This window comes from Kogia breviceps, chromosome 3, assembly GCF_026419965.1.
Source record: "Kogia breviceps isolate mKogBre1 chromosome 3, mKogBre1 haplotype 1, whole genome shotgun sequence".
Taxonomy (NCBI): Eukaryota; Metazoa; Chordata; class Mammalia; order Artiodactyla; family Physeteridae; genus Kogia; species Kogia breviceps.
In genome coordinates this window covers 138,320,054-138,346,163 of record NC_081312.1, presented here as the reverse complement: position 1 = coordinate 138,346,163, position 26,110 = coordinate 138,320,054, and the positions used below count along the sequence as shown (strand labels likewise).

At 40.9% G+C, this 26,110-nt stretch overlaps 1 protein-coding gene across 9 annotated transcripts in view; it reads left to right on the top strand.

Moving 5' to 3' along the window:
- The window catches only part of APH1B (aph-1 homolog B, gamma-secretase subunit), a 117,450-nt gene that overhangs the window by 9,567 nt on the left and 81,773 nt on the right, over positions 1-26,110 (top strand). For 5 of the 9 annotated variants that reach the window (XM_059057807.2, XM_059057808.2, XM_059057806.2 and 2 more), the window contains exon 5: positions 13,001-13,128. The exons of the other annotated variants lie outside the window; for them this stretch is intronic. In XM_059057807.2, the coding sequence (XP_058913790.1) occupies positions 13,001-13,128 (128 nt within the window). The remainder of the gene's footprint in view (positions 1-13,000; positions 13,129-26,110) is intronic. 9 annotated transcript variants of the gene reach the window in all.

The window sequence follows — 26,110 nt, the reverse complement described above, 5'->3', positions numbered from 1 at the left end:
AATTATCTTCCTTTTAAACATTCCATAATTAGAATATTTCTGACAGTCTTAAGAAATGAACATAATAATGAGTATTAGATTTTTAGAACAACTGTAATATTAATGCTAAAATCTGTTAGCATCCAATATAAGTTAATAAAACATAACCAGGAGGGCGTGTTACTGCTGCAGTTTTCTATATTTTCTTAAATCAGTCTATTAAACTGCCACATAAGCTTTTTTTTTTTTGGTTCTCAAGTAGCAGTCTCCTAATGGAACTTCTTATTCTACCAGATTCTGTCGCTAGATGGCGCTAATTCCCTTTTGTGAACTAGGCTGTTTTCATAAGATTGGCTTAAAATGATTCTTCTGGAAGAAAGTAAAAAATGTGCTAGCAATTTGGGGATTGTATTTGTGATTTCTATAAATTCAAAGAAAATAAAGTGTTTAAATATCTTTAGCTAAGTTAGGAAGGCAGGCTGACCATGCTGTGGATGTGTACCTGTAGAGTCAAGAATGGCTGTTACTTTATCATGTGCTAGAGTTTATTTGTTATAACATCATTCTTTGGAGCATAACCTTTGAATTAAACATTTGAGAAACTACTTATAGCATTTAAAAATAATAACCCCAAATTTGCATGTTTTTGTGTTTATTGCATATATTATTTATAACTGCTGCTGTTACCATGTATTTAGGCATGAGCTCCTTTTTAATTTTTCAGTTAAATAGTTTAACATACTCCATTAGAAATACCTAAGTAATAATCAGGAATATGGGGTGTAATTAGTATGTCTATGTTAGTACAAGATGTACGCTATATGATACCTGTATGTACATAGGTTTTCATGTGAGAAATCAGCATAGTTTACAAATTAAATGTATTATAAGTTAATTCTTTTTGTTTGTAGTTGTGTAGTAGGCTAACATTAACTTTTATTAGAATCATTCATTACCGTATCTTGGTTATTCTGTATAGAGGCAAGGTATAGGAATTGTAGTCTTAAGTTCAGGTCTTACCCTGGCTCATTTGGGCAAGTCCATTTGATCATCTAATCACTCATTCTACAAATACTTAAGTATTTTTATTTAACAGCCCAGTTAATGTTCATATGTTCCACTCATAGCAGGGAATAAAGACAAACAGCTGATTACAACAAAGTGTGATAAATACTATGATGAGGAAGAGCCATGAGTGCACAAAACAGCTGTAACCCCCTCGGGTGGTATTGTACTTCTCCTTCGTAGTACTTACCACATTTATAATTAATTGAACAACTGTGTAGTTATTTGTTTATGTCTTTCTCCCCAGCTGGGTGATCAGCCATATAAGTGCAAGGACTGTCTGTCTTGTTCACTGCAGTATCCCCAGCACCTTGTGGAGTTCTTTGTTTCTAGATGAACTCATAAATATTTATTGAAAAAAAATGAAAGGCAGTGCTTATGGAAGAAGAGCTATCTGAGTAGAGATTTAAAGCATGAATGGTAGGTGGCAGGCAAAGCAAGGTGGTTGTCGGGGAAGAATGTTCCATGTGGAGGGAAGCAGTCTTCCTTGTAGTCCTGGAGGTTAGAAAGACATTGTTCACAGGGCACAGGAAATACTGGACTTCCATCTAACCCCTCAATTTCCTCATCTTTCAGCAGAGGCAAAAATAATACCTAGCTCAAGTTTGTAGAGAATGAAATGAAATTAGAGAGTGTCTATTTAAGTGCTCTATAGGCTGTAAAATAGCCCAAGGGTAGAGAATTTGGTTCTCGAGATGAGGAATAGAATTTAGAGAAAGGATAATTTCTCTAATTTATGTGGTACCTGCGTTTATCACTCTGAATTGCCTCCATTATGCTTTAGAAGAAAAATGTCTTTAGTACTCAGTAAGGATAGCTGATATTTTATTTTTTAAACTTCCCCAAACTATTCATTTGTATTGGGTTGGCCAAAAAGTTCGCTCGGTTAATGAATACATTGTTCAATGAAGTTCTTGGTGAAAATGAAAAATGTGTCTTTTATTTTTACTTGAAACTGAATGAACTTTTTGGCTAACCCAGTATTTTATTTTCTTAGCAGTGCTCTTATCTAGGTAAGGTTTTCAACTTTTTAGCCACTATACCTTTTACTAGGAGAAATCAGTATGGGTCAGATCACATGTAGAGTATTGTGTTCAATTCTGAGCATTGTCATTTAATAGGAATACTGAAGAACTAAAGTTGATATAGAAGAACATCGTTAGTATGGTGAAAGATCTAGAAGCTGTATGATTGAAGGGAAGAGGAATATTGAGCTTGAAGTAAAATAAAAGTAAGGGGAATGTGGGAGATTTCATTTTTGTCCAAACTTGTCATTCTGCTGTCATAGAAGTATACATCCACACCCTTGCATTGACCTCATGGCGACTAGAACGTACTTGCCTACCCCTGACTTTGAGCTCAGCCCTGTGACACGAATTGGCCAAATAGTGAACGTAAGTCACTAATTGGATGTAAGTGGATGTAAGTCAGAGACATAAAAAGCACTTGCATGGTTGGTTCTGCCCTCTTGGGCTCTGATTATGTGCCAGAGAACATGCCCCCATAGTTAATGCCCCCTTAGCCTGGACCACAGAATGAACAAGTATAGAGCAGACCTGGGCCCCACCTGAAATGACAAGGCAAACCCAGCTGTACCAGCAGCCTGTAGCAGAGCTGTCCCGCTGACCCCAGCCTCACTTAATCAGCCAAAGCACGGTCAACCTCTAGACCAGTGAGCGTGAGAATAAATCCTTGTTGTAACCCAGTGAGTTTTTTTCATTCATTCATTTTTTTCCCATAGTATTTTAAGTATTGATATAATTTCTATAATACAATGTGGCAGTTGGTTAAATGTTTAAACTTTTAAGTGAAAGCACTTTTCATGCAGGACTGTCTCAAATAGCTACCAATTCCAGAGAGGTAGAGAAACTATAGCATTGTTAATGATACAGAGAAAATGATCTGCAATAGAGCTTAATCTGCAATTCTTATCCTTTTCTGAATTTGTTAGAATCTTAATTTCTTATAATAAATTATCACAACTGTCACTGCTTATGACACAAGGATGCTCCATATACTGTAAAGTGTCATTGGTTTTGTTACCAAATATATATTTTCATTATATGTTTTCATTACATCAGTAGTGTAATAGTCTTTCCTTCAAGCTTCTCAAATAACTGAGAATGGAAAATTATACTTTTGGAATGTCTTTTCCCCAAACCTTGGCCTGTTACAGGCTCTAGTAGCCTATGATACATTATCAAGTGTGCAGAGCCCAGGTAGCCATCTTTAGGCGGAGTGCAAACAGGCAGCTCAGTGAATTGCTTCACAGAGTGACGGAAAGAATGATGCAGGCTGTGGCTCTTCCACATGTGTTCTAGGTCACCTTCTGTGACACTGACATCTCTTTGCTCACGTGGCTGGGTGGAGAGCCCCTGCTGACCCCTTTGCAGTTCAGGCAGCCCAATGCCTTGTGCGTCCCTCTCTCTCTTCAGGCCTTGTGTCAGCTTCACATGTGAATTGGTCCTTATTTTCTTCATCCACTGCGGCCTTTAATTTTTGGTGGTTTCCTGTGTGTGTGTGTGTTTCTTTCTCTTCAATGAATCTTACAGAGATTTTTTTCATAGTGTGATGAGCAGGATAGTACCCTATAAAGATGATTTGCATTGGGAAAAGGTAATATTTTTTGAATACCATTCAGCATAGTATCTTCATTTAGCCCCATAGGAATATATGTTTACCCACTATACCCAATATTTATAATTTGAAAGGAGAAAAAAAAAATCCTGTCCTCAACTTTATTGATGAGCCTAGCCTTGCTCAGCAAGCTCAGCTTGATCCTCTGCAGCTCCATGGCTGTGCCGAGAGGATGTGCTGGAGTCCCGGCATTTACTGAGTTGCTCCATGCGCACTTCTCACCAAGGATGCTCGTCACTACAGGGGCCGCTTGTACCAGTTCACTCTTCTACCTCCCCTCAGCTCTGCTGAAGAGAATCACAATGTTCATGTCAGTGCTGCTGCATTGCACAATTTCTGGGGGAATCATTCACATTGTAACATGTTTCATTGGTGCACTCTGAGGTTTTCCAACACTATTCCTGGAACAGGTTTAACTAAATTTCCCAAAACCACTTTTCTTACATGCATAGAAGTTTGGAAATCTTCATGGTTCTATGAAGGGATTAATCAAGCTTGAGGTCTATTTTAAGGCAGCGGTCCCCAATCTTTTTGGCACGAGGGACCGGTTTCATGGAAGACAGTTTTTTCCCGGAGTGGGGGGATGGGTCAGGCGGGAATGCGAGCGATGGGGAGCCACAGATGAAGCTTCGCTTGCCCGCCGGCCACTCACCTCCTGCCATGTGGCCGGGTTTCTAACAGGCCGTGGACCAGTACCGGTCCGTGGCCCGGGGGTTGGGCACCCCTGTTTTAAGGGATAGATCTATTAGATTTTCTCATCTTTTTCATTCTAAAATTCTTCACCAAACATTCACTTGAATATTTTCATTTACAAAGATCTACATGGATATTTCAATCTTGAGAATGAAGTGCCTTGTTTCAGATGGTAGGCGGCTTTTCCGTCTCTTAGGAGACTTTCTCCTTACATTCAGTGGAACAGCGATTTGCAATACTGCTGATTTACCTGCATTTCTGGAGGACAGAAGGCACGGATGGCATCTTTAAATCGGGGTATCTCTGCGGTCTCCATCATCTCAGTTGAAGCACTTCCATCCTTCCTGTTGCTCAGGCCCAAAACCTTGGGAGTAATTCCTGATTCTTCTGTTTTTCTCGTTACTCACATCTAATCCAACTGCAAATCTTACCCTCCCACTTCCATTGAAATCTCCATCCAAGTTCTTATGGGCTACCTTTTGCTTTATATATGGAATCAGCCATGGATGTTTGAGAGATGCTTTGGAGCAAACATTTAAAGAAAAGGTAAACCTGATGGTGCTGAAACTACTCCAGGGCAGAGACAGACATGAGAGGGTTCTAGTTAATTTCATGAAGTCTGTGAAGCATTAATACAAAAGTAATAGAATCCTGAGAGCCCACACTCATTGAATTAGGGAATTGCACCCTAGGTTCCTGTGAGCACTGCCTTAGACCCCATGCTCCCAATGGCAGCTCTGGCCAGTGAGTTTGGCTTGGTTTGTTATGCAGCATTTTTGTGATAATAATTGACCTATAGAGAGAGTTTCAAGTATTTTTTAATGTGCCATATATGGAAAAAAAGAGTTGACTTCTGCTTCTTCAAAAGGCCTTCCTAGGCTTAATAAGCAGGAGCTGGAGCGGGATTTCTCAACCTCGTTACTGTTGACTTTGGGGGTTCTTTTTTCGGGGGGGGGGGTTGTCTTGTGTACTGTAGGGTGTTCAGCAGTGTCCCTGGCTTCTATCCACCAGATGCCAGAAGCAGCCCACCCCCAGTGTGGCAACCAAAAATGTCTATAGACATTGACAAGTGACCTCTGGGGGCAAAATCCCCCCACTTGAGAATCACCGAGTTGAAAGGCCATATTTGGGTTCGCTTTTAGAGGGAACTTTCCCACAGTGACTGTTTTGATGAAATAAGCTCCTAAACTGGAAGTATTTGAAGTGGACCCTGTGGGATCTGATTTTCCATTGCACAGGGGCCTAGATCAGCAACTTCTAAGGGGTTTTCCAACACTGACTCTCCACACTGATGGGCTAATTGGGGGAGAGGATTTCATCATTCTTCACCATCTGCTAGGGGGACTGTAAATGTAACATCATTTCCTTGGCAGTCTGTTCAGCTCATGAACATCCTTCAGGAGCATTTTCATAAATCTGAAATGATATTTTGTATCACTATATTTGTTTATATTCAGATTGCTTTCAGGACGTTTCCTTTTTGATATGGTTGGTATTAAGGGACAGCACTACGCCTTTCTTATGGCTGTGTCATATGAGATAGTTTTCAAAATGTCTTATTTTTATCTGGGAGAATGTTACTTGGTTAGTAATATGTACATCTACATACAATAAACTAGGTCACAGAATCCTGTTACATTTTTTAAAGCAAAAGTGTAAAGTTAAATCCTTATTGCAGGAAAGGCATTTTCAAAAACACTGGTTTAGTTCTGGGTCCTGAATTGGGCCAGGTCATTGGAGATCTCTCCAGGATCTGGTGAGTTTCTGCAACCAAGAGGGATGGAGGAGAGTCTGTCACTTCGCAGAACCTTGAAGTCCCAGACCTTTCTCTTTCTCGGAAAAAGCATCCAGAAGCCCTTTGGTAATCACATCCTATCTCTGGGCAGCTGAGGCTGAGCCTTGGCTTTGGGAAGTCCTCCTCTGTCTGTTGTTGCCACCATCCAGCAGCAGGCCTTGGAGCTCTCTGGCCTTGTTATAGAGATGCTCTGGAGTTGTCAGGGGAAGCCAGATGACAGCAGCTTCCATGCTGGCTGGATCCAGTATTAGGCTCTATAGCTATATTAGGCCGTTGTCTTTGCAAGGACAGAAAGGTAGATATCAGGAATGAGGGAGAGAGGGACAAGTGTGAAAATGAAGATATTTATGAATCTGTGTGCTAGAGTGTTCGGGCTATGTTCAGGAAGGATTAAAGAACCAAATAGTAAATGTAGCATCTTAAAGATAACACTGAAACATTTTGCTTAGAAGTAGGTTGGATTGAAACATTCTCTACCAAGAGAATGTGTAAAAGATTATTAGAAAAGGAAGTCCGTTAGCAAAGTATTGAAATATAATTTTACAAACAGATGTAAAATACTTGTTAGAACTCTTCAGCTTTCTGTTTAATGTTCCAAAACATTAAAATTGTGGGAGCTTTTTTTATTAATTTGGATTATAAAAGGATATAATTTTGATATTCGCATGGTTAACTTAGAAAAGTGTTTTTGTTTTTTCTACTTTTAAAAATATTAGACCAAAGCAATGGGAATTCCCTGGTGGTCCAGTGGTTAGCACTCCGCGCTTCCACTGCAGGGCACATGGGTTCGATCCCTTGTTGGGGAACTGAGATCCAGCATGCCGCACAGTGTGGCAAAAAAAAAAAAAAAAAGAACAAAGCGTATTTTAGGGTTAGACTCACTGAAGGACTTTTAGAATTTTATATATTTAGGAACATGACATGAGAAAGGTTTAGTAATTAAAAGATAGTACCCTAGAGATACTATTAACAAATCTTCATTTCTAGCTGCAGTTAATTCCATTTATTAGGGAGAAGTATCAAAATAGTATGTGTGTAGCTCTAGCTACATGTATGTGACAGAATAGTTTAGATATCCAGGGCTCAATTTCTGTTGGACCTCTAACCAGTTGCAGAGGAAACAAACAATAAATCCCAGTAATCTAAACGGCACATTGTAATAGTAAAGGCTTATGACTATAGAAGCTAGCCAGAAAGTAGTGCTAGCTGAATAAATAAGCAGTCTAGTAGAAATATACAATGTTTTAATAAATGGCTGAGAGATCCTTTTTAGATATTGTGTTAATAAAACAGTAAACTGAAACGACGTGCTTCTTTTCTGAAAAGGAAGTTCCATGGGACTGTATTTTGTTCACCGTGATAGCCCTATTGCCTGTGCCTGGCCCATAGTGGGTGCTAATAAATCTTTGTATGGATTAATAAAAGAGGGGAGGAAGAAAGTAAATGTGCGAGTAATACAATATCAGAGGAAGAAATAATCTACAACAGTGAACAAGAGTGCATTTTAAAACATAGTCAAGTGCCCAGGAAGCTTGGATGAATGTGGTAATTGCTTGCTGCTTTGCTTCACTTTCCCGCCTGTTAGTACAAACTCACTAAATTAAAGGTCCTGGCTTTTATGCTCATCTTTGAATCTGGAGACCATAGCGCATAGTAGTTATCATTTATTGAAAAACTGTGGTTTGCACAGCAACCCAGGGGCATTATTTGCATTTTAGCAATAAAGGAAACAGAAGCTCAGAGAGGTTGGAATAGCTTTGCCTAAAGCCGTACTGTGGAGCTAGGATTCCAGCTCAGGAGTGTGTGACTCTGGCCAGAGCTCATAGGAATCATCTTCAGGCCTGACTCTCTAGGTGCTCAGTAAATGTGTGTGGAGTGTTTAAAAAAAAAAAAAAAGAGTAGGTATCAGGATGAATTCACCAAGCAGATGGCACTGAGCTAGATGTTAAATAAAAGTAAGATTTGGATGGAGTGAAATGGGTAGGCTGGTGGTGAGGGGTAGAGCATTCAGGCAAAAGGGGTAATCGGTTAAAAAACAAAAAGTGAAAACATAGAGGCATAGACAGAGTATAAGTAAGAATTCTGGTTTTCTTCCATGTAGGATAAGTTTGAAGATTAGTAAAGGATAGTAATTTGGGTCTAGGTTGTACAGGGCCTTCGATGCTAACCTGAGATGCTTGGACTTTACTTTGGAGACAGGGTCAATCCATCAGAGATCATTTTTAGCAGGAAAGAGCCTTGCAAATAGAAATATCCACCTAGAATTTGAAAGAAAGTTGAGGGCTAATGATATCTTGAGAATGTTTGTCTGAAACAGAGTAATGCTCTTTTGGATGACAATGAACTGAAAAGTCCATAAGTAAGAGCATTTTCCAAGTAGCTGAACTCTAGGACTTGATCACAGGAGGATAATTGTCTGGCTTCAATATATGTGGTAATGCATAGAAGAAAGGGCAGATATAGCTGTCAAACAAAAGATAATGCAGGAGGCTGCAAATAAAGAAAAGAGTTTATATGGGGTCTTAAGAATTGCAAGTCAGGGACTTCCCTGGTGGCTCGGTGGTTAAAAATCCGCCTGCCAATGCAGGGGACACGGGTTCGAGCTCTGGTCTGGGAAGATCCCATGTGCCATGGAGCAACTAAGCTCGTGCGCCACAACTGCTGAGCCTGAGCTCTATAGCCCTTGATCCACAGCTACTGAGCCCGCATGCCACAACTGCTGAAGCCTGTGCCTGGAGCCTGTGCTCCACAGCAAGAGAAGCCACTGCAATGGGAAGCCCGCACACCATGAGGAAGAGTAGACCCCGCTCACTGCAACTAGAGAAAGCCCACGCGGAGCAATGAAGACCCAATGCAGCCAATTATAATTAATTAATTAATTTTTTAAAAAAGAATTGCAAGTCAGGAGACAGATTCGTGTAATCTTGAAAGAGTGTTCCAAGGAAGAAATAGACTCGGGCTTATAAAGACAAGAGGCGATGAGGTTGTTAAAAGTTGCCTGGTGAGAATTGTGATCGACCTAAGTGGGAAAATATTTGTCCTTAAGGAATCACAAGTTGTTTTAGAGTAGGGGTCCAGTAAGTGGATAGACTGTCATGAGTTATTTTAGGGTAAAGTTTCAATAAGTGTCTTGAGTTTCTGGCAGGTGTCCTGGATGACTTCATCAGGTCAAAATGTCAGACTCCATCTCGGCTGAGCCATGCCTAAGTTACACTTCCTTAATGACCAACCGGCTCCATTTGGAGAGTTCTCTTAGCAATACTGACTCCATTTTGATCTTCCTTTCACATAGCTCATGAACAGATGACTCATTAATGATGTCATTTCTTTCTCTTGACATGTAATTGACGTGTAGGCTTTAGAAAAACCTTAGAGTGTGAACATCTGTGTCTATAGATCACAATTTCTACTCTGGTCTTTTGTGACATAAAATTAACTCCTGGGTGTTTTCAGTTGTCTCAACTCTTACACCATCAGATAAACAGGCATCTGTCTTCAGGGAAACTGACCTTTGAGGGATCGTCAATGGAATTAAAATGCATCATTTTAGTTTCATCTACCATTGTCCCAAAGTTTTTTCTTTTTTAAAATCACTCCTCGGGGCTTCCCTGGTGGCGCAGTGGTTGAGAATCCGCCTGCCGATGCAGGGGACACGGGTTCGTGCCCCAGTCCGGGAGGATCCCACATGCCGCGGAGCGGCTGGGCCCGTGGGCCATGGCCGCTGAGCCTGCGCGTCCGGAGCCTGTGCTCCGCAACGGGAGAGGCCACAACAGTGAGAGGCCCACATACCACAAAAAAAATAAATAAATAAAAAATAAAATCACTCCTCTACTTTAAAGAATTTACCATCATTTGCTGAAACACTATCACTAGATGTAACAACTTGCTTTCCTCCAGCCTCAACAATTATGTCTTTTTAATAGTTTGCTTTTGACTTTGTATAACTGAAATGATGGTCATTTTCCCACAATATGCTTTTCCCTCACTCAACATTATATTCTTAAGACCATTTATATTATAGAACCTATAAGCATTCCATTGTGTGAATACACCACAGTTTATCCATTCTGGTAATGATGAACATTTTTTGTTATTACAAACAGTGCTGCTATTAATATTCTTGTATGTATCTCCTTGTTACAAATATACTAAAGTTTCTCTACAGCAGTGGTTCTCAAACTTGACCATGCATTAGAATCACCTGGAGGGCTATTTAAACATAGATTGCTGGGTGTATTGTGTCAGATTCAGGAGGTCTGAGGTGGGTCCCAAGAATTTGCATTTCTAACAAGTGCTCAAGTGCTAGTGATCTATTGATTCAAAACTAACTGCTTCAGAGTCCATACAGTGAGCCCACCATATCTGTGGGTTTTGCATTCACAGATTCAGCCAACCACGGATCAAAAATATTCAGGAAAAGAAAATTCCCCAAAACAAAACTTGTACTTGCCTGGCTCCAGCAACTATTTACTTAGAATTTACACTGTGTTTACAACTATTCTCATAGCATTTACATTATATTAGGTATTATAAGTAATCTAGAGATGATTTAATGTATACATATATGATGGAGGATGTGCTGTGCATAGGTTAAATGCAAATATTATACCATTTTATATAAGGGACTTGAGCATCTGCAGGTTTTGGTATCCATGGGGGGTCCTGGACCCAATCCTCCATGGATACCAAGGGAGAACTGTATAGGTCTAGCTGTGGGATTGCTAGAGTGCGATAGAGAATGCAAATTTTCAACTTTGCTAGGTAATGCTAGATTGCCTACCAGCAGTGTGAAAGAGAATGGTCAGACTTGACTTTTTGCCAGATTGGTGGGTGTTAATGGTGGAAAAGGGAAATCTGTGTGCCTTTTTTCATGTTGAAACTTTCAGAATATGTGGAACTTGATCTTTCTTTTTCTTTTTTTGGCGACACCTCGTGGCTTGTGGGATTTTAGTTCCCTGACCAGGGGCCGAAGCTCAGCACTGAGAGCGCAGAGTCCTAACTACTAGACCGCCAGGGAATTCTGAAACTTGCTCACTTTAAGTAAGGAATGTTGTCCAGGATGCAGGACACACACGCACATGCATGCACACACACAGTATTCCATAGAAAAACCTGTGTGTGCCGATCAAGTTCAGTTTCAGTTGCTTAAGATTCTTGGATAAAAAATGGGCAGAAGACCTAAACAGACATTTCTTCAAAGATATACAGATTGCCAACAAACACATGAAAGGATGCTCAACATCACTAATCATTAGAGAAATGCAAATCAAAACTACAATGAGATATCATCTCACACCAGTCAGAATGGCCATCATCAAAAAATCTACAAACAATAATCACTGGAGAGGGTGTGGAGAAAAGGGAACCCTCTTGCACTGTTGGTGGGAATGTAAATGGATACAGCCACTATGGAGAACAGTATGGAGGTTCCTTAAAAAACTAAAAATAGAGCTACCACAGGACCCAGCAGTCCCACTACTGGGCATATACCCTGAGAAAACTATAATTCAAAAAGAATTATGTACCACAGTGTTCACTACAGCACTCTTTACAATAGCCAGGACATGAAAGCAACCTAAGTGTCCATCAACAGATGAATGGCTAAAGAAGATGTGGCACATATATACAGTGGAATATTACTCAGCAATAAAAAGAAACAAAATTGAGGGGGCTTCCCTGGTGGTGCAGTGGTTGAGAATCTGCCTGCCAATGCAGGGGACACAGGTTCGAGCCCTGGTTTGGGAAGATCCCACATGCTGTGGAGCAACTAGGCCCACGAGCCACAATTACTGAGCCTGCGCGTCTGGAGCCTACGCTCTGCAACAAGAGTGGCCTGCGCACCGTGATGAAGAGTGGCCCCCGCTTGCTGCAACTAGAGAAAGCCCTTGCACAGAAACAAAGACCCAACACAGCCAAAAATAAAATAAATAAATAAATAAATAAAAGAAACAAAATTGAGTTATTTGTAGTGAGTTAAAAAAAAATGGTTCTGAAGAACCTAGGGGCAGGACAGGAATAAAGACGCAGACGTAAAGAATGGACTTGAGGAGATCAGCTAGGTGGTTTGTGACCACCTAGAGGGTGGGAGGGAGACGCAAGAGGGAGGAGATATGGGGACATGTATGTGTATACCTGATTCACTTTGTTATAGAGCAGAAACTAACACACGATTGTAAAGCAATTATACTACAATAAAGATGTTAAAAAAGAAAGAATCTTGGCTAATTACTGCAATTTCTAATATTTTTATCTTCCATTGTCCTTTAAAAAAATCCAAGGAGAAATATCACTTTAGTGAGAAGACTTGTTTAAATTGAAGACACTTTTAATTGAGAAAAGTTTCTCAGGGACCTCCCTGGCAGTCCATTGGTTAAGACTTCGAGTTTCCAGTGCGGGGTTGGGGGTGTGCTGGTTTGATCCCTGGTCGGGGAACTAAGATCCCACATGCTGTGTGGCGTGGTGTCGGGGGAGGGTGGGAGTTTCACAATTAGTGCAGAAGGCTAATTTGGAGAAAAGCTGATTAGATGTCACAGTAGTTTTATTGCATTCCTAAGAGAAACTCCTTGAAAGCCAGATCCAAGTTGACTTTTTGTTTCACAAGTTCACGTTCTAGATGAGAAGCTGCTTCAGAGTTGGCCCCCTGGCTCAGGAATGTTGCTCTCAGAGTTACTATTCAAGCAAATACGTGTCAGGGTCCCGCTTCTGTCAGATAGGGTTGAACCCTCACAGTAGTGCGGTATAGCCCAAGAGCGTTGTCCCAGGACTAGGTGTTCAGTGGGCTTTGGGGTTTGTTGTCCTGTGACTGGGCACTCATGGTTGCCTGTCTTTCAGCTTTCATGACGCTGGTGATCATATTGCTGCACATGTTCTGGGGCATTGTGTTTTTTGATGGCTGTGAGAAGAAAAAGTGGTACACCCTGCTTGTAGTTCTTCTGACCCATCTACTGGTGTCAGCCCTGGTGAGTATTGCTACCGTGCTCACACTGGTTTTTGGAGCTCAAGTCTGCATATCTAAAGTGGTAGATTCCACTCTGAATGAAATACATGCTCATAGGAAAATGAGGAAATTCAGAAAAGTCATTTAAAAGAATGAATGAATGAATGAATGATAGGTAAATCATCTGTTTCTTACCATAGAAAGATAACTATTAATTTGTTGGTTGATCTCATAAAAGTTTTTTGGTTTTCTTTTTTGGTATGTGTCTTTCTTTTAATGCGTAGAGTCCAACTGAAATAGGCTTGCATTATGCATATGTAACACATCTTAAACAATTTCCATGTTATTATAAATCCTTTTAATATTTAAGTTTTAGTGGCTTTAGATCATTACATAAAGTTATAGTTTGCTTAACTGATAACTTGTTTTTCTACTTTTGGTTATTATAATGCTGTCTGGAACAACTTTGTATGTGAAACATTTTCAATACATTGTTTAGATTCCGAGGAATGGATTTTTGAAGTCAAATGGGTGAATATTTTTAAAGCCCTTGATGCAAATTGCTAAAATACTCTACAAGGGTTGTACTATTTTTACACATTCTGATGAATGTCAAGAGTGCCCATCTTACTCTCTCCTCACTGACATTATAATGCCAGTTTTCAAAAGTAATTTAAAAAGAATACTTGACTGGATGTATTGTTTAAGCACTGTTTAATGCTTTGGTCTTAGTTTAATTGTAACGTGTCATATACTTACATCAGAATTACCCCAGCCACTGCTTTGTCCAGGCCTTTATCATTTCTCACCTACAGTATTGAAAAGCTTCCTTTTGATGGTGTCCTGCCTCATGTTTCTCTCCTCTCTGTCCATTCAGAGTTCATATCAGGTTTTCTTATACTGGGCTTCTTGTTCTGTGTTCCATCTAGAAAATAATCTTATTGGCTTTCTTACCTAATACCTTTCAGTAATACAGGATACTAAAGTTACCCTTAATATGATGGCAGCTATGTAAAGTCAAATCTTTTTTTTTTAACTGTTGAATTTTATTTTATATATATTTTTATACACCAGGTTCTTATTAGTCATCCATTTTATACACATCAGTGTGTACATGTCAACCCCAATCTCCCAATACATCACCACCACCACCACCCGCTGCTGCTTTCCCCCCTTGGTGTGCATACGTTTCTTCTCTACATCTGTGTCTCAATTTCTGCCCTGCAAACTGGTTCATCTGTACCATTTTTCTAGGTTCCATATATATGTATTAATATACTATATTTGTTGTTCTCTTTCTGACTTACTTCACTCTGTATGACAGTCTCTAGTTCCATCCAGGTCTCAACAAATTACCCAGTTTTGTTCCTTTTTATGGCTGAGTACTATTCCATTGTATATATGTACCACATCTTCTTTATCCATTCGTCTGTTGATGGGCATTTAGGTTGCTTCCATGACCTGGCTATTGTAAATAGTGCTGCAATGAACGTTGGGGTGCATGTGTCTTTTTGAATTATGGTTTTCTCAGGGTATATGCCCAGTAGTGAGATTGCTAGATCATATGGTAATTCTATATTTAGTTTTTTAAGGAACCTCCATACTGTTCGCCATATTGGCTGTATCAGTTTACATTCCCATCAACAGTGCAAGAGGGTTCCCTTTTCTCCACACCCTGTCCAGCATTTGTTGTTTGTAGATTTTCTGATGACGCCCATTCTAACTGGTGTGAGGTGGTACCTCATTGTAGTTTTGATTTGCATTTCTCTAATAATTAGTGATGTTGAGCAGCTTTTCATGTGCTTCTTGGCCATCTGTGTATCTTCTTTGGAGAAATGTCTATTTAGGTCTTCTGCCCATTTTTGGATTGGGTTGTTTGTTTTTTTAATATTTAGCTGCATGAGCTGTTTATATATTTTGGAGATTAATCCTTTGTTGATTCGTTTGCAAATATTTTCTCCCATTTTGAGGATTGTCTTTTCGTATTATGGTTTCCTTTGCTGTGCAAAAGCTTTGAAGTTTCATTCGGTCCCATTTGTTTATTTTTGTTTTTATTTCCATTACTCTTGGAGGTGGATCAAAAAAGATCTCGCTGTGATTTATGTCGAAGAGTGTTCTTCCTATGTTTTCCTCTAAGAGTTTTATAGTGTCCGGTCTTACATTTAGGTCTCTAATCCATTTTGAGTTTATTTTTGGTATGGTGTTAGGGAGTGTTCTAATTTCACTCTTTTACATGTAGCTGTCCAGTTTTCCCAGCACCACTTATTGAAGAGACTATCTTTTCTCCGTTGTATATCCTTGCCTCCTTTGTCATAGATTAGTTGACCATAGGTGCATGGGTTTATCTATGGGCTTTCTATCTTGTTCCATTGATCTATATTTCTGTTTTCTGTGCCAGTACCATATTGTCTTGTTTACTGTAACTTTGTAGTATAGTCTGAAGTCAGGGAGTCTGATTCCTCCAGCTCTGTTTTTTTCCCTCAAGAGTGCTTTGGCTATTCGGGGTCTTTTGTGTCTCCATACAAATTTTAAGATTTTTTGTTCTAGTTCCGTAAAAAATGCCATTGGTAATTTGATAGGGATTGCACTGAATCTGTAGATCGCTTTGGGTAGTAGAGTCATTTTCGCAATATTGATTCTTCCAATCCAAGAACATGGTATATCTCTCCATCTGTTGGTATCATCTTTAATTTTTTCATCAATGTCTTATAGTTTTCTGCATACAGGTCTTTTGTCTCCCTAGGTAGGTTTATTCCTAGGTATTTTATTCTTTGTGTTGCAATGATAAATGGGAGTGTTTCTTTAATTTCTCTTTCAGATTTTTCATCATTAGTGTGTAGGAATGCAAGAGATTTCTGTGCATTAATTTTGTATCCTGCAGCTTTACCAGATTTATTGATTAGCTCTAGTAGTTTTCTGGTGGCGTCTTTAGGATTCTCTATGTATAGTATCATGTCATCTGCAAACAGTGACAGTTTTACTTCTTCTTTTCCAATTTGTATTCCTTTTATTTCTTTTTCTTCTCTGATTGCCATGGCTAGGACTTCCAAAACTATGTTGAATAATAGCGATGAGAGTGGACATCCTTGTCTTGTTCCTGATCTTAGAGGAAATGCTTTCAGTTTTTCACCATTGAGAATGATGTTTGCTGTGGGTTTGTTGTATATGGCCTTTATTATGTTGAGGTAGGTTCCCTCTATGCCCAGTTTCTGGAGAGTTTTTATCATAAATGGGTGTTGAGGGCTTCCCTGGTGGTGCATTGGTTGACAGTCCGCCTGCTGATGCAGGGGACATGGGTTTGTGCCCCGGTCCGGGAAGATCCCACATGCCGCGGAGCGGCTAGGCCCGTGAGCCATGGCCACTGAGCCTGCACGTCTGGAGCCAGTGCTCCGCAAAGGGAGAGGCCATAACAGTGAGAGGCCCGTGTACTGCAAAAAAAAAAAAAGGTGTTGAATTTTATCAAAAGCTTTTTCTGTGTCTTTTGAGATGATCATATGGTTTTTAATCTTCACTTTGTTAATATGGTGTATCACATTGATTGATTTGCATATATTGAAGAAACCTTGGATCCCTGGGATAAATCCCACTTGATCATGGTGTATTATCCTTTTAACGTGTTGTTGGATTTTCTTTGCTAGTATTTTGTTGAGGATTTTTGCATCTATATTCATCAGTGATATTGGTCTGTAATTTTCTTTTTTTGTAGTATCTTTGTCTGGTTTTGGTATCAGGGTGATGGTGGCCTTACAGAATGAGTTTTGGAGTGTTCCTTCCTCCGCTATTTTTTGGAAGAGTTTGAGAAGGATGGGTGTTAGCTCTTCTCTAAATGTTTGATAGAATTCACCTGTGAAGCCATCTGGTCCTGGACTTTTGTTTGTTGGAAGATTTTTAATCACAGTTTCAGTTTCATTACTTGTGATTGGTCTGTTCATATTTTCTATTTCTTCCTGGTTCAGTCTTGGAAGGTTATACCTTTCTAAGAATTTGTCCATTTCTTCCAGGTTGTCCATTTTATTGGCATAGAGTTGCTTGTAGTAGTCTCTTAGGATGCTTTGTATTTCTGCGGTGTCTGTTGTAACTTCTCCTTTTCCATTTCTAATTTTATTGATTTGAGTCCTCTCCCTCATTTTCTTGATGAGTCTGGCTAATGGTTTATCAATTTTGTTTATCTTCTCAAAGAACCAGCTTTTAGTTTTATTGATCTTTGCTATTGTTTTCTTTGTTTCTGTTTCATTTATTTCTGCTCTGATCTTTATGATTTCTTTCCTTCTGCTAACTTTGGGTTTTGTTTGTTCTTCTTTCTCTAGTTCCTTTAAGTGTAAGGTTAGATTGTTTATTTGAGATTTTTCTTGTTTCTGGAGGTAGGCTTGTATAGCTATAAACTTCCCTCTTAGAACTGCTTTTGCTGCATCCCATAGGTTTTGGGTCATTGTGTTTCCATTGTCATTTGTCTCTAGGTAGTTTCTGATTTCCTCTTTAATTTCTTCAGTGATCTCTTAGTTATTTAGTAACGTATTGTTTAGCCTCCATGTGTTTGTGTTTTTTACGTTTTTTTCCCTGTAATTGATTTCTAATCTCATAGCATTATGATCAGAAAGAATGCTTGATATGATTTCAATTTTCTTAAATTTATTGAGGCTTGATTTGTGACCCAAGATGTGATCTATCCTGCAGAATGTTCTGTGCGCACTTGAGAAGAAAGTGTAATATGCTGTTTTTGGATGGAATGTCCTGTAAATATCAATTAAATCTACCTGGTCTATTGTGTCATTTAAAGCTTCTGTTTCCTTATTTATTTTCATTTTGGATGATATGTCCATTGGTGTATGTGAGGTGTTAAAGTCCCCCACTCTTATTGTGTTACTGTTGATTTCTTCTTTTATAGCTGTTAGCAGTTGCCTTATGAATTGAGGTTCTCCTATGTTGGGTGCGTATGTATTTATAATTGTTATATCTTCTTGGATTGATCCCTTGATCATTGTGTAGTGTCCTTCCTTGTCTCTTATAACATTCTTTATTTTAAAGTCTATTTTATCTGATATGAGTATTGCTACCCCAGCTTTCTTTTGATTTCCATTTGCGTGGAATGTCTTTTTCCATCCCCTCCCTTTCAGTCTGTATTTGTCCCTAGGTCTGAAGTGGGTCTCTTGTAGACAGCATATATATGGGTCTTGTTTTTGTATCCATTCAGCAAGCCTGTGTCTTTTGGTTGGAGCATTTAATCCATTCACGTTCAAGGTAATTATCAATATGTATGTTCCTATGACCATTTTCTTAATTGTTTTGGGTTTGTTTTTGTAGGTCCTTTTCTTCTCTTGTGTTTCCCACTTAAAGAAGTTCCTTTAGCATTTGTTGTAGAGCTGATTTGGTGGTGCTGAATTCTCTTAGCTTTTGCTTGTCTGTAAAGCTTTTGATTTCTCCATCGAATCTGAATGAGATCCTCGCTGGGTAGAGTAATCTTGTTTGTAGGTTCTTCCCTTTCTTCACTTTAAGTATATCATGCCACTCCCTTCTGGTTTGTAGAGTTTCTGCTGAGAAATCAGCTGTTAACCTTATGGGAGTTCCCTTGTATGTTACTTGTTGTTTTTCCCTTGCTGCTTTCAATAATTTTTCTTTGTCTTTAATTTTTGCCAGTTTGATTACTGTGTGTCTCAGCGTGTTTCGCCTTGGGTTTATCCTGTATGGGACTCTCTGGGCCTCCTGGACTTGGGTGACTATTTCCTTTCCCATGTTAGTTAAGTTTTCAACTATAATCTCTTCAAATATTTTCTCTGGTCCTTTTTCTCTGTCTTCTCCTTCTGGGACCCCTCTAATGCGAATGTTGTTGCATTTAATGTCCCAGAGGTCTCTTTCTTTTCATTCTTTTTTCTTTATTCTGTTCTGCAGCAGTGAATTCCACCATTCTGTCTTCCAGGTCACTTATTCATTCTTCTGCCTCAGTTATTCTACTATTGATTCCTTCTAGTCTATTTTTCATTTCAGTTATTGTATTGTTCATCTCTATTTGTTTGTTCTTTAATTCTTCTAGGTCTTTGTTAAACATTTCTTGCATCGTCTCTGTCTTTGCCTCCATTCTTTTTCTGAGGTCCTGGATCATCTTTACTATCATTATTCTGAATTCTTTTTCTGTAAGGTTGCCTATCTCCACTTCATTTAGTTGTTTTTATGGGGCTTTATCTTGTTCCTTCCTCTGGTACATAGCCCTCTGCCTTTTCATCTTGCTTATCTTTCTGTGAATGTGGTTTTTGTTCCACAGGCTGCAGGATTGTAGTTCTTCTTGCTTCTACTGTCTGCCCTCTGGTGGCTGTGGCTATCTAAGAGGCTTGTGCAAGTTTCCTGATGGGAGGGACTGGTGGTGGGTAGAGCTGACTGTTGATCTGGTGGACAGAGCTCAGTAAAACTTTAATCCACTTGACTGCTGATGGGTGGGGCTGGGTTCCCTCCCTGTTGGTTGTTTGGCCTGAGGCAACCCAACACTGGAGCCTCCCTGGGCTCTTTGGTGGGGCTAATGGCAGACTCTGGGAGGGCTCATGCCAAGGACTACTTCCCAGAACTTCTGCTGCCAGTGTCCTTGTTCCCACGGTGAGCCACAGCCACCTCCTGCCTCTGCAGCAGACCCTCCAACACTAGCAGGTAGGTCTGGTTCAGTCTTCCCTGGGGTCACTGCTCCTTCCCTGGGTCCCGATGCGCACACTACTTTGTGTGCCCTCCAAGAGTGAAGTCTCTGTTTCCCCCAGTCCTGTCAAAGTCCTGCAGTCAAATTCCACTAACTTTGAAAGTGTGATTCTCTAGGAATTCCTCCTCCCATTGCTGCACCCCCAGTTTGGGAAGCTTCATGTGGGTCTCAGAACCTTCACTCCAGTGGGTGGACTTCTGTGGTATAAGTGTTCTCCAGTCTGTGAGTCACGCACCCAGCAGTTATGGGATTTATTTTACTGTGATTGCGCCCCTCCTACCGTCTCATTTTGGCTTCTCCTTTGTCTTTGGATGTGGGGTATCTTTTTTGGTGAGGTCCAGTGTCCTCCTGTTGATGATTATCCAGCAGCTAGTTGTGATTATGGTGTTCTCGCAAGAGGGCATGAGAGCATGTCCTTCTACTCCACCATCTTGGTTCAGGATCATAAAGTCAAATCTTAATGGAAAAAACACTGGTGAGAGAGTGTATTAAAATATTAACAACTTTCATCTTTGGGTGGATTCTTTTATTCTTCATGGTTTTTGGCATGTTCCAAATTTTTTACTTTGTACACTTTAATAAACAGAAAGGAAGTTGCAAGAAAAAGGAAATGTCCTTCTTATGGATCCAACTGGCCATTCATTTATTTGACCAGTAGCCTTCTATGTTCCAGGTACTGTTCTAGGCGAACAAAACAATTTAGTGCAAAAACCAAAGACCCTGTGTTTACCATCTAGTGGAGAGAGAGGCAGTAAGCAATAGACATAATAAAAAGTTTTATAGTATATTAGAAATTGATGCGTGCTGTGGGAAAAGAGGGAAAGTAGAGCAGGTTAAAAGGGTTCCAGATTGTGTGGGCTGGGGATATTGAATTTTTGAACTATGTAGTCAAAAGTAGGCTTCATTGTGAAGGTGACATTTGAAAGAAGTGAAGTTGGCCATGTGGCTGTCTGGAGAAAGAGTATCCAAGACTAAAACAACCAGTGGCAAAGTCCTAAGACTAAAGAACATGCTTGGCATGTTTATAGCAGTGAGGGTGGCCAGAACCGGTGAGCCTGGGGAAGTTAGTAGCAGATACTGTCACAGATTTGAAGTTGGGGATGTAAGTAGAGGTTGGAAATGAGAACCACGTGTAGATAATGCAAGAGTTGAGCTTTTTACTCTCAGTGAAATGGGATTCATTGTAGGGTGTTGAGTACAGGGACATGACTTGAATCACGTTTTAAAAGGATCATCTGACTGCTGTGTTCAGAGTAGACTGGGATGAAGGAAGAGATTACAGTCATCAGGAAAAGGATCGTGACAGCTTGGGTGAGATAGCAGTGGAAATAATGAGAAATGTTCAGATTCAGGACATATTTTTGAAAGTAGAGCCAACAGTATTTCCTGACAGACTGGATAAGGCAAGGGAGAGAAAGAAGAGGAGCCAAGGATGTCTTCAAAGTTTTTGGCCTGGATAACTAGAAGGATGGAGTTGCCATCAGCTGGGATGGAGAAGCTTGTGAGGGAGATCAGGAGTTCTTTATGCACATGTTACCTTGGGGGTGCCTGTTGGACATTGAAGTGGAGAAGTCAGTTAGGCAGTTGGATGAAAAAGTCTGGAGTTTGGGAGAGAAATCCAGGCTCAAAGAGATGATTACAAGAAGTGAGTATAAGCAGACAAGAGAAGAGGCCCAAGGATAGGACCTGGGGCATTCCAGCCTTGAGGTTGGGGCAGGAAGAGAAGCCAGCAAAGGAGACTGCGAAGGAGCAACTTAGTGAAGTAGAAGAACACCAGGAGCCAGGTGTCCTGAAGCCAAGCGTATTGAGGAGGAGAGAGTGATGAGCTGTAGCAGAGGCCAGTGGAATAAAACCCAGACTTCTGTGTTTGACAGAAGCCTCTTACTGATTTTAGTGGTGCAGAACTTACCTCTTGCCGCTCCCCATAGTTCACATCATACACTCCATCTAAATTGATCCAGTGTGGCTCCCCAGCAGGGAGTACCTTTGTTTGTGCTGTTTTATCTACACTGACTCCTAACCTAGGTCAGTTTGGAAAACTCCTGAGCATTTCATGTGAGGCCTCCCTGGAAAAGGTGTACATTTCTGACTCAGCACTACCACTAGCCCTTATTTATAGCTGTGTTATAACCCCTCTCCCCGGCTAGCATTATTTTATTTGATACAGTTTTTACATCTGCCTCTCTAATTAGAGTTTGATCATCAGTGATGGGACCTTGTCTTGTCACTCTTTGTATCCTGAATCCAAGGGCATGTGCAGGCAGGGTGAGGGTGAGGACAGTGAGGTGCCTTGGAGGCACTCCCCCTGCTACCCCTGCTGGGCAGAGGTGACAAACTGACCCAATCAGAGCCTATTCTTTGTTAAGAAGAACCCATCTCCCCACTATACCCTGGCCCAGCACAGGAAGTATCCTTTCTTCTATCAAAGGCCAGTCCCTCCACTTCGGCTTCAGACCTAATTCCTTCTTATTTAAGGACTTTACTCCTTTGACTGTGCCCTCTCTCCTACATCACCAGCCTATCCCTCGCTTCACCAGCATATAGACATATCTTAAATAAAACTCTTCATTATCGCCTGTTCTCCTTCTAGCTATGACTTTTTTTTTCTGGTTCCCATCGCAGCAAAATTTCTCAAAGTGTTATCTCCACAAACTCTGTCTCTGCTTCTTCTCTCATGCTTCTAGTGCATTTTGCCTTCTGTTCAACCACGCTTCTAAGACTGCTTTATTTTTTTATACGGCAGGTTCTTATTAACTCCAAGTTTTTAAGCTTGGTCTTCCTCAAGTCTTTCTTTGTTTTTTTTTGCGATACGCAAGCCTCTCACTGTTGTGGCCTCTCCCGTTGCGGAGCACAGGCTCCGGACGTGCAGGCTCAGTGGCCATGGCTCACGGCCCCAGCCGCTCTGTGGCACGCGGGATCCTCCCAGACCGGGGCACGAACCTGTGTCCCCTGCATTGGCAGGCAGACTCTCAACCACTGCACCACCAGGGAAGACCCTCAAGTCTTTTGTATCTCATTAAATAGCACCACCATTTACCTAAAGCCAGAAACATGGAAGTCATTCTTGGCCTCTCCCTTTCCCTCACATTCCATCCAGCAGCAACTCCCATCATTTCCAATCATCTGCTCTCTCCATCTCTACCACCATCACCCTGGACTAAGTCACCAACCTGTACTCTCCTCATTAAGTGCAGAGTCTTCCTAACTAGTCTCCCTGCTTTCACCATAGCCTCCTTGAATCCATTATCTGCAGTTTTAAAAATCTAAAATCATGGGAATTCCTTGGTGGTCCAGTGGTTAGGACTCAGCACTTTTACTTCCGTGGCCTGGGTTCAATCCCTGGTCGGGGAGCTAAGATCCTGCAAGTGCAGGGCGGCCAAAAAATAAATAAATAAATAATCTGAAATCATTCAGCTCCCCAACCTAAAACCCTTCTGTGCACCTCCATTGCACTGAGGATAAAATTCACACTCTTCACCAACATGCTGTGTAGCTGGCCCCTGCCTTCCTCTCCTATCTCAGTGCTTGCCCTTCCACCCCTACACATCATTTATATCAACTCTCATGTTCTCAGCTACAATGAACTCTTTGCAGACCTCCTTTGGTTCCCTCCCTTGGTCTACACCAGGCTGGCTCCCTCCTCCTGTAAGTCTCAGATTAAATGCTGCTTCTGGGCTTCCTTGGTGGTGCAGTGGTTGAGAGTCCGCCTGCCGATGTAGGGGAACAGGTTCGTGCCCCAGTCCGGGAGGATCCCACATGACGCGGAGCGGCTGGGCCCGTGAGCCATGGCCACTGAGCCTGTGCGTCCAGAGCCTGTGCTCTGCAACGGGAGAGGCCGCAGCAGTGAGAGGCCCGCGTACCACACACAGAAAACCCAAAACATAAATGCTGCTTCCTCAGCACCTTCCTTGACCCCCCGTAGGTAGATCGCCTTGTTCTTACCTATGCTAGCACCATCTCAGTTGTAGTTATTCTGTCCTAGCATTCATCACAATTTGGAATTATTTATTTGTTTCTTCATTCATTACTTGTCTCCCTTACTGGTATATAAGCTCCGTTAGGATAGGCACTGTGGTCTTCACTAGTATCTCACAGCATCTCATCAGCAGTTTTTAAATGAACTTTTGGAACCCTCAGCAATTGTGCAGCTGAAAAAGATGCTGCAGCTGAAAAAGATGCTGTTCCCTCACGTTCCCTTAATACTAGGGATTTTTACTAAAGTAACCTGGACTTGTCTCACTGTCTTGCTAACTCTAAGAGCCAGTTAACACAGAAATGGTTAAAAACTGTGCCCTGGTTATGTAACATCTATCTTCTGTTGGGTATTCCGTTAGGTCTGGCTTCTGATTACCTTCTAGGGTTGGCATTTGAATATATTGGCTTGGCCAAAACGTTCCTTCAGTTTTTAAGTCAAAATAAAATACACATATTTCATTTTCACCAAGAACTTTACTGAACAGTGTAACTTTTGTTCCACTACCTTTTGCTATTTTTCAGGCAACTTCCTAATTCTGTCTTCCTAAAACTGATTATCTTTTTGAGCAAAGAACTGTTCCAGGTGCCTTTTACAGTCTTCCAGGGAATTGAAATTTTTTCCATTAAGAGAATTTTGTGAAGACCGAAATAAATGGAAATCCAAAGCTGCAATGTGTGGTGAATACAGCGGAAGAATCAGAACTTCCCAGCCAAGCTGTAACAGTTTTTTGCCTGGTCATCAAAGAAACATGTTGTCTTGCATTATCCTGATGGAAGATTATGCTTTTTCTGTTGACTAATTCTGGACGCTTTTCGTCGAGTGCTGCTTTCAGTTGGTCTAATTGGGAGCAGTACTTGTTGAAATTAATCGTTTGGTTTTCTGGAAGGAGCTCATAATAAAGGACTCCCAGTCCCACCGTCTACACAACATCACCTTCTTTGGATGAAGACCGGCCTTTGGTGTGGTTGGTGGTGGTTCATTTCACTTGCCCCACGGTCTCTTCCATTCCACATTGTTGTACAGTATCCACTTTTCACTGCCCATCACAATTGGTTTTAAAAATGGAACGTTTTCATTACATTTAAGTAGAGAATCGCATGTGGAAATACGGTCAAGAAGGTTTTTTCACTTAACTTATGTGGAACCCAAACACTCAAGCGACTAACATAACCAAGCTGGTGCAAATGATTTTCAGTGCTTGATTTGGATATTTTGAGTATGTCAGCTATCTGCTGCATGGTATAAAATTGTTTGTTCTCAGTTAATGTCTTCATTTGATTGCTGTCGACTTCAAGTGGTCTACCCAACTGTGGAGCATGGTCCAGCGAGAAATCTCCAGCACGAAACTTTGTACACCACTTTTGACACGTTCGATCAGTCACAGCACCTTTTCCATACACTGCACAAATCTTTTTTGCATTTCAGTTGCATTTTTACCTTTCTTGAAATAATAAAGCATAATATGCTGAAAATGTTGCTTTTTTCTTCCATCTTCAATATTAAGATGGCTACACAAAAAGTCACCAGTTTTGATGTCTTTTTTTAAATGCACGCTGATATGACAGCTGTCACATACAATCTAACAAAATTGTTCTGAATGAAGTTAAAGACAACTAAGTGCTACTAGAGCCATCTTACGGACAAAAAACTAATGAACCTTTGGCCAACCCAATATTTTCTCTCCACAGACCCAAAGAGAAGCTTGGCGGCCAGGTTACAGTTCCCACCTCTAAAAAGCTGTCCTTTTTCTCAAGGCAAATAAACTCTCTGCATCTCAGCCTTCCTGCATCTTCACCAGCCCTGGGCACTTCCCTGCCCATGCTCAGCTAGACAGAGATGCCCCCTGCCTCACTCTAGTCAAAAGCTCTCCTACACCCAGCATCTTTTCACTTGGGGAGCCAGATCTGGCTTCACTTTTCCTAGCTGCCTAGCCTGTCAGGTTCTTAAATCTGAGATTGTTCTTCTGTGAAATGGACCCTTAGCTCACAGGTTATCATCGTGGGACTGGAGTGTGTGACCCAGGTGATAAGTACACAGCACAGCCCCTCAGGCACGCTCGATGGCCCTTCCTGCTGCTGCCCTCAACGTGCCACGTGTGCCGGGGAGACCAACACGGAAGACTTGGGGAAGCCGGGACAACACTAACTGGCCCACGTGGCGATGACTGTTATCAAGACTATTCTCAGATACCCTGTGCCAGAACCTGTCCTAAGCGCCTTACTGGTGTTATTTTAGCTTCACCTCAGTCCCATTTCACTTACACAGAAACAGACTTACGGGCTAGTGTCTGTTGACTAGGTTAGTGCTACGTGTCTTTGTGGGTGCATGACATGCATCGCACGTTTGGTGAAG